At 36.7% G+C, this 9,188-nt stretch overlaps 1 protein-coding gene across 1 annotated transcript; it reads left to right on the top strand.

Annotated features, from left to right (window-relative positions):
• Positions 1 to 656: 656 nt before the first annotated feature.
• On the top strand, positions 657 to 4,129 carry LOC110672384 (cytochrome P450 85A). The gene is made up of 9 exons (XM_021835153.2): positions 657 to 1,195; positions 1,768 to 2,089; positions 2,171 to 2,320; positions 2,415 to 2,660; positions 2,753 to 2,839; positions 2,939 to 3,017; positions 3,492 to 3,598; positions 3,686 to 3,813; positions 3,902 to 4,129. The coding sequence occupies exons 1-9, from the start codon at positions 1,005 to 1,007 to the stop codon at positions 3,987 to 3,989; spliced, it is 1,398 nt and encodes a 465-aa protein (XP_021690845.2). The 5' UTR covers positions 657 to 1,004; the 3' UTR covers positions 3,990 to 4,129.
• The last annotated feature ends 5,059 nt before the right edge of the window (positions 4,130 to 9,188 follow it).

Genomic DNA, 9,188 nt, shown 5'->3' with positions numbered 1-9,188 from the left:
GTTCAAACTACAAAGGGTCAAGGGCTGGTCCAAGTTTCGAACTTGCAGCTTGAGTGGAACCAAGAAACCCCCCAAGAAAATAAGAGTAAATAAAAATCGTTTTAATTTTATTTTTAATTGATTTGATTTAATTTAGTTAATTTTTTTTTAAAAAAATTAATTTTTGGCTTCATTGGATTATTTTTCATTAAAATAAAATAAAATAAACCAATAGATTTATCCAATTTATAATTTTTTTTTATTAATTTTATGTACTTTTATGTAATATAATGTAAATTTTATAAAATTTTTAATCCTAACCGTCTAATTCCACAATTCTACAAAAACTCTCTTTCTCTCTCTTCACTTATTCACATGGTAACTAGGAACCTGTCTTGCAGTGGTATTTGTAATTCCATTTGAAGTTGCACAGATCTTGTTGACAGGCATGTGAAAGGTACTGCCCTTTTCTTTTAGGTCCAATGGGGTGCTGTGCATGTGCCTCTTCTCATGCCTTTTTACTTAAGTCTTTTCTCTCCAGTTTTTATACCCAATTCATTTATTTGAACTCAACAATACACCTCATCAACAATTCTCCCTCTCCACAAAGATGTAATTTCTTTTTAACTTTTTTGTTAATATTTTTTTTGGCATAATACAAACATTTGTTCCTTAAGTTCAAATCTCTGCATGAGTGTTGAGTCAAAGTGGTTGGCACAGTTAAGTTTTTTTGGGGTTGGGTTAAAATATTTTCGCTCATTTAATTTTCTCTGTAATGCTTTTACTATCCTGAGGGATTAGAGTAGGGTCCCTCACTTGTAGGGTGCATGGTCTGGTCCATTTGGCTATTCTTTCTCTCTTCCTCGCTCTACATATATGCTTGTTAGTTCAAAGGCCGATCTAGCTCTATATATATGCTCCCTTCTGAGCTCTGAGTAGCTTCAGCTAGAGCAAGCTTAAGCCCATACCATTTAGTCATTCACAACTCTTTGTGGAGTGGGCTTGGAGTCTTTCTGGAAGCATCAATGGCTTTTTTCATGGTGTTTCTTGTAATATTTCTCTTGTTGCTCTGTATCTCCTCTGCTTTGTTGAGATGGAATGAGGTGAGATACAGGAAGAAAGGCTTGCCTCCTGGTACTATGGGCTGGCCAGTTTTTGGAGAGACTACTGAGTTTTTAAAGCAAGGTCCAAACTTCATGAAAAACCAGAGAGCAAGGTGATTATTTTCATTAATTTTTATTTTTCTTTAGATATATGGCTGTTATTCTATGCTTCTCTGTTTCTGTTCTGTTTCTTATATTTTATGGATTCGAAGGTGTTCTTTTTTTTTTTTTTTCTGAAAGGACTTCAATTTATAGCTTGTGATTAATTTAGTTTTGCAACTGCTTAGATATCACTTTCAAGTGACTTCTAGTTTTAAGTTTTTAAGCTCTTCTATTTGCATTTGCTACTGATTTTTCTTGTTTTTAGATAGCCTGCTAAAAACCCATTAGAGAACTAACAAATGGTTTTGAAAAGCGATCGTTCTTTTTTTCTTTTCTTTTCTTTTTCTTTTTCACTTCAATCAGTTATGGTGGCGACATCCCATCTCCCTTTTCGCTTTAGGCTGGGGATTGGTCCATGATAACCCACAAAAGATGGTTATAATAACAAAAGCCCAGTTCTCATCAAACTATGGCTGTTAGTTAGAACAGTTATAAAGGGTTTTCTTGTAAATTACTTTAAGATGGTCTAATATATATGTTCCTTTAATTAATCTTGTGTTTTATTTTTTTTTTTAAATTATAGGTATGGCAGTGTTTTCAAATCCCACATTCTTGGCTGTCCTACTATTGTTTCCATGGATCCAGACCTCAATAGATACATTCTCATGAACGAGGCAAAAGGGCTTGTTCCTGGTTACCCTCAGTCCATGTTAGATATCTTAGGCAAATGCAACATTGCAGCAGTTCATGGCTCCACTCACAAGTACATGAGAGGGGCACTTCTTAGCCTTATTAGCCCTACCATGATCAGAGAACAACTTTTGCCCACAATTGATGAGTTTATGAGAATCCATCTCAGCGATTGGGATAACAAAATTATTGACATCCAACTGAAAACTAAAGAGGTGCATATTAGATTATTGATATATAACCAGAAACTTAATCTAAGTTTTCTAATGTAAATGTGGTTCCATTATTTTATGCAGATGGCACTTCTCTCCTCTCTCAAGCAAATTGCTGGCAGTGATTCTAGCACAATATCTCAAGCATTTATGCCTGAGTTTTTCAAGCTGGTTTTAGGCACTCTGTCATTGCCGATTGACGTTCCTGGCACAAATTATAGTCGAGGAATTCAGGTAAATTTTGCTGATTTTTTATTTTATTCACATATCTAGCGTTTTCTGAAAATTTTGTTACTATGTCCGGTAGTTAAGTGTTCATGTTATACAGGCTAGGAAGAATATTGTAAGCATGTTGAGACAACTAATAGAAGAGAGAAGGGCATCAAAAGAAACTCATCAGGACATGCTTGGTTGCCTGATGAAAAGTGAAGAAAGTAGATACAAATTAACTGATGAAGAAATAATTGATCAAATAATCACCATTTTGTACTCGGGATATGAAACAGTTTCTACTACGTCAATGATGGCAGTCAAGTATTTGCATGATCACCCGAGAGTTCTTCAAGAACTAAGAGTAAGTTGAGAGAGAGAGAAAAAAAAGAATCTTGGTTTTTATTAATACTGTTTACACGACGGTGGCATTGATTGAATGTTGAATATATGCAGAAAGAGCATTTAGCAATTAAAGAAAAGAAAAGGCCTGAGGATCCAATTAACTTGACTGACCTTAAATCTATGTGTTTTACTCGTGCGGTAAGAGATCTAGAATTCTTGAGCATATTCAAATTTTCTGATTGGTTGATAAAGAAAAGTTGAATATGATTTTGATCTGTCATGTTTTTTGCCGTGCAGGTGATTTTTGAGACCTCAAGACTGGCTACAATTGTTAATGGGGTTTTGAGGAAGACTACGGAAGAAATGGAACTAAATGGTGAGAATTAATTAATTTAAAAACTAAAAAGTTCGTAGTGGCTTCTTGTTGTCTTTATGGGCTCAAGAAACCTTTTTGCAGCTGTTCTTCAGAACTTTGTCAATACAAAATAATGTAATAACATGTCATGAAATGCTATCATATATCTTCCCTCCTTGGTGGACCTTACTATTTTGATTTACATAGCATACCTACCAATCCAGCTAGGCCACTCCTTTGTTGCCCCGAACCTTGTTTAAATTATTTTTGACAAGAAAGGAAGCTTTTTAATGTCAAGAATGTTCCCATCTTTCTAAATATAAGAAGCTCAGATTGACAGAGTAGGGAACTCTCTCTCTCCCCCTCTTTTGTATTAGTGTTTTGATAAGTTGGTGGGCCATGGTTAAATCAAGGTTCATCGCAAAAAAATCTAGATCCTTAATGTGTTCTTAACATTGGCTAATCACTGTTTTTATTTCTCTCTGTTACTTTTAGGATTTGTGATTCCAAAAGGATGGAGAATCTATGTGTATACTAGGGAGATAAACTATGATCCCTTTTTATATCTAGAGCCATTATCCTTCAACCCATGGAGATGGCTGGTTAGTGACTCTTAATCATTATCTCTTTGCCTATTTATCCATGGTTTCCTTCCAAGTGACTAATGTAGCTTTGTCTGCCAATTGTAGGATAAGAGCCGCTTGGAGTCTCAAAACTATCTTTTCATTTTTGGAGGAGGTACCAGGCAGTGTCCTGGAAAGGAACTAGGAATAGCAGAAATTTCTACTTTCCTTCACTACTTTGTAACTAGATACAGGTAAATTACAGAACCCATTAAAATTTTAATCCCCCCTTGATGGGTATCAAATGAACAGGACTAATTTGGGTTATTGTTGTACTTGCAGATGGGAAGAAGTTGGGGGAGACGCACTAATGAAATTTCCAAGAGTTGAAGCACCAAATGGGCTACACATCAGGGTCTCGTCTTACTAACTAACCTATGAATGTACATAAGAGACATACAGCAATTATCAGAAAAGGGACAAGGATGTAAAAATGATGTTCTAACAGATTAGAAAGTGACACTGAACATTTCCATTTTTGGCTATAAACTTCTTCTTCTTGCTTCTTCATTTTTCATTACAATGGGTGCAAGACATTGTATGAGATTAATGAAGCAATACTTCATGGTCCGTGGGACATAATTAAAATGGAATAATTATCACCAAAAGCCTGCGGCTGCAATATATGAGTCCTTAATTGCAACAAAAATCACAGAATCTGTGAGCACCACTCCAACAAAACAGTACGAATCTCGAAAAGCTTACCCCATGGTTTAAGAATCTGGAGAAAATTGGCTGCTCAAAGCATACAAAGCTTCTGTTGTGTGAACATTGAATCAACTAAGGCCTAGTATGACATGATACTTTTGACATTGTGAAATAAGTAGGGACATGTCATTTCTACCAGTTGTTTAGCCGTTGGATGCTTAGTGCGTACCTCGCACTAGCAGTATGGTTATTGGCATCTGGGAACCCGAGCCTAGCACAGATACAAAACGTCAATGTAGTTGGGCTAAACCAGAGAGCAGCTTTTGTACATTAATGGCATAATGGTTGTGAACTATGGAGGTATTTCACGTTCTGCCATTTTCTGTGTCGTTTTTGGACCACGAGCATATTTTTAAGTGAATCCTACCATAATTTTAGTTAAAATAAAAATTATTAATTGATTGGGTGTATAGAATTACCTTTTTTTTTCCTATAGTGTTGACTCTCGAGAGATTCAGAGTAAAATATAGAATGGGCCTGGTACGAAAACGTTAGTGGACTTAGGCTCAACGAGAGAGGAGCTCATGCACATTAGTTTTTTGTTCAAGCTTACAAGGGACGACACACCTTGGGCCCATGAGTTATGGTCCAACAATACCCACACAAGTTTTGATTTATGGATGATAGCCTGCCTCAGCCATCTCCAGCCCATATAATTTTCAGGATAAGAATTATAGGTTTATCAACATATAATTTAAGGTTTATATAATAAAAGAAGTAAAAGATGTGAAAGCACGCAAGGAAAGTTTGACTGGAAAATAGAATTGGTATGTACAATCCTTTGATGGTGGCATCCGCATCCTTGCTTGAGAATCAGAAGGCGCAAACACAGTTGAAACAAAACGTGGGCGATTAATCCTGGTGGAAAGCTGCCCATCGAAGTCGTCTGCGTTATAGGCGCACTAATCGTTTGAAAACAAAAAGTAAATTAGGTCTCTCTTTGTGGAATTGAACCAACGAATACAATTTCAAACACAATTCCTCATTCCATTCCTACCTGCTTTGTCTATTTCACAGGCTCTGTTTGTAATTATGTTAATAAATAAATTTAAATATTAAAATATTAAATTTTTAGTAAATATTATTAAATAATATTTTAAGTTATTACCAAATAAATTATAAAAATAACAAAAGTACTTGGACTTCACAGATTTTAAACTAAATTCAATTGATGAACAGTGTGATGAAAGGAATTGAAATACTTATCTTGCAAAGATGAAAAAGGATGCTTAAAGAAGTGAAAAGGAAATGCAGAGAGAGAAGCGCAATCAAATGCGCGAATGAAGAGACGAGTAAACGTGGACCTTTCTATTCCCCCACTACCCTCCTTTTTACCTCCCTCGGTCGCTCCTCCGTCTTTCACTCCACAGTCAACGTCATTATATTTCCGTTAAAAGATCTGATTCAAACTATTATCAAACATTAAATAATAATAACGACATAGTGACATACACACGACTCGTCACATCAATTTTAAATAACTAACAATGTAAATAATTTTATCAATGGAAAAAAAAACGGAGTATATAAAAACAAAATCAAGATCAATTTATGTTATTTTAAATTTAATAATATTTTAAACTCATAAGTTTTTTTTTAATTCTAATAATTAAAAATTATTTATATTATAAAAAATAATTAAAAGTATGTATTATTCAATTATAATCAAATAATATAATTAAACTGGTGAAATTCGATTATTTTGATAAAAATAATTTTAGATTAGTTTAATTTTTTATAAATAATAATAAAAATTTTTAATTTTTTATTCTTAATTCAGTTATCTTTGATTTGATAATTGAACTAACTAAAATAACTAAATTTTAATTAATTAATATATTAACATAATTTTTGTAACACCCCAAAATTTTATTATTTATGAGTATTTTTAGTATTTTAATTTTATTTGAATTTTAGGAATTTTTTTGAGATTTTTCGGATTTTAAAAATCGGGTTCGATTTTTCGAAAATATAAACTTTGATGATTTTTAAAAATTAATTTAAAGACCACGTGGCAAAACTAAAAATATATTTGGAGTCTACGTATTTTTCTGAGTTTTATGGAATTTTTTCAGAATTTTTGGACCTCGTTTTCGGTCCCGAGACAGAGTAAAAATTCAAAATTTTGTATTTCGAATCGAACCGGCCGAATCGAACCGGACCGGATCGGACCGGTCGAATCGGACCGGCCCTTTTCCTTCTTCCTTTTTCTTCTCCCGCGCGCGTCGTCCCTCTCTCTTTTCTCTCCCGTTTCTCTCTCCTCTCCGCCCCTAGCCGCCACCAAATCGCCGATCGGCCACCAATTGACCGGTCTTGTGTCCAAAATCATCTACTCGGCGAGCTTTCCATAGACACCTAGAACGCCGAAATCGTACGAGCGGTTTGTCGGTATTTACCTCGGGAAGTTTTTAGCCGATTTCGACTTTCGGGCTAGATTTCAAACCGTGAATCCACGAAAACCGAGGCCACCAAAGACGCTCCATTCGTCGAGAGCTTAGCGACATAAATTTTGAATTTTTCCGACACCGTTTTTGGTGGGTCCCACGAACCGCAGTGTATTTTCGAGCATTAAATGAGCTTAGAAAATTCTGAAAAATTTATGTACTAACCCCCGTGTTATGGGCTTCGTGTAGGTATTCTCGATTCGCGGAAATTCGACAGTTGATCGAGTCTGCAAATTTCGCCGAATGGACTGTTCTGGAAAAGTCTCCGGTGGGCGAGGTTTTGGCTAGCCCCCCATTGTCAGACATTCCGAGCGCGTTTCCGAAGTCGGAATCGGCAAAGGTAAACCCGAACCTTGTTTTTACGTAATTTTCTAATGCTTAAATAGGATTAAAAATCCATAAAATATTCGTGGTAGCTTAGAAAATTACGATTCTTTTTGCAATAGCTTAGTAATATTGCTAAGGACCGCGGGGCAAAGTTTTATAATTTTTAGAGCTTGTTTGAGTAATTTTTGCAAAAATGATCTATAATAAGGACAAAATGAAAATTTTGCGTATTGTGATGAATGATCGATTTGATGGGCGGGAGGGGCTGTGTGATATGATTGAACTGTTGATGTATGGATTGTGAGTATAGAAGTGCTTTTTAGCCCTTTTGCGTTGGGTAGGTCCTAGGTATAGGGAGACTCTGCCGGATTTCACGACTTAGGGCGTAATTGGTTTTTTCTTTGTTTGTATTGAGTCGATTGTATTAAATAATTGTAATATGATTGTCGTGAGCCGATGCCTTCTTCTCCGCCCACCGCCACGGTAATTTGTCGTCAAGTTTGTGAGTAAAATATTAATTTTAATTGTAATTTCGATATTATTATATGTTCAAAGATGCCCATGCATCACTTATATGCATATATTTATGTAGTTAAACTCTAGGCACGAATTATGTTGCATTCATAGCGTTAATGTGCCATGAGTGTTGTTGTGGTAATTTGGAGCAGCAGCGTGCGTTGGCGTGCGTGTGATGTGGTGTGGACTATGGATAGGACGGGGTAGTCACGGCTTGAGTTCTTCTGGGACCCGTTCCTTCGAGGGGTAGTCACGGCTTGAGTTCTTTGGGACCCTCGATTTGGTTTATTAGCGAAAGTCCGGCTTGAGTTCTTGGCAGTTGGATTTAAGAGAGTCAGATAGGGGATCAGCTCCCAATATATTATGATTGATGCTACAGGGTGTGTGAGTGCTCCAAATTACCTTTTTGATGCTATGATTAGAATATGATTTTGATTTTGAATTTCACTCTACATGGTGCATTAGTTATAGATAGTTATAGATATTATGGTTAAAATTGATATTTTACTCTCGAGTCGAACGCTCACTCTGTTCAAAAATTTTTACAGCCACGGAGGATATTTTGTTCAGGTTAACTCGCTTTTCTACCTCGCAGTTGTTTATCAATATTGTGTAATTTTAATTACTCCTAGAATTTCCGCATGTGTTAGAATTATTTGAATTTGGTCCGTAATATTATTATCATGTTGGACACAGAAACTAAATATGCTATGCATGTTTGATGGATTGGATGAGGGAGCTGAGCTCCCATTTATTTTATGTTGATGAGTATGTGGAGGGTGAGCTGAGCTCCCCAAATGACTATATATTGTGTTTACAGGTCGGGTGAGTCGAAAACTCCCCGTTGGTAAGTCCATTTTATGGCCGAACTCTGTCCGTTTGTTTTCTTGAAATTGGGCCCAAATGGGCCTCAGCATTGGGTAAATGAACAGTTAGGCTTACTACGGGCCTCGGGGGCTTTAGGGTGCCTGTGTCCTAGTGCGGGTCCGGCCCATAGGTTGGGTCGTGACAAATGTGGTATCAGAGCTTAGGCTCCAGATTCTTAGGGAATGTTGTCTAAAGTGTTGGGAAGAGTCTACTAGGAGTCACATGCGGAAATATAGGGTCCACATTCGTCTTGCATTGTCATCTTTGCTTCTAGTTTCTGCTCCATATGTTATGTATAAATATGAGTCTATAGAGCTGTGTAATGTGCAGTTTTGAATTTTGTGGGCTAATGCTGCTGAATTTCAGGAAAATGCGAGAAGGTGAGAGCCGCCATCGCACGAGCGGATGTGCTGACGAGGTGTCAAGACAGATGAGGCGCCGCCAGGAGGCGGGGTAGGAGGCCTAGAGTCGCTCAAGTAGAAGAGCTACCACGCTCAGAACAGTCTTTCATGGCACAGGTCCCATGGACCCCATGGCGACTACTCTAGGCAGAGAACCATCGACATGATGGCGCAGATATGGTCCACCCTCCACGATCCACCGCACCAAGAGAGGAATCTTACAAACAGATTATAAATTTCAAGAAGTTGGTGCCTGGAACCTATGATGTGTCAGACGATGCATATCGGTTTTTAGATTCCTGCAGA

The sequence above is a fragment of the Hevea brasiliensis genome, chromosome 16 (assembly GCF_030052815.1).
Source record: "Hevea brasiliensis isolate MT/VB/25A 57/8 chromosome 16, ASM3005281v1, whole genome shotgun sequence".
Taxonomy (NCBI): domain Eukaryota; kingdom Viridiplantae; phylum Streptophyta; class Magnoliopsida; order Malpighiales; family Euphorbiaceae; genus Hevea; species Hevea brasiliensis.
The sequence above is the reverse complement of the archived record's forward strand: the minus strand, read 5'-3'. Positions and strand labels throughout refer to the sequence as shown.

Excerpts from the sequence above, each read along its gene's own strand:
- LOC110672384 (XM_021835153.2), top strand. The coding sequence starts at position 1,005 with ATGGCTTTTTTCATGGTGTTTCTTGTAATATTTCTCTTGTTGCTCTGT. Across the intron at positions 1,196-1,767 it reads ATGAAAAACCAGAGAGCAAG|GTATGGCAGTGTTTTCAAAT; the intron begins GTGATTATTTTC and ends TTTAAATTATAG. Across the intron at positions 3,599-3,685 it reads TCAACCCATGGAGATGGCTG|GATAAGAGCCGCTTGGAGTC; the intron begins GTTAGTGACTCT and ends TGCCAATTGTAG.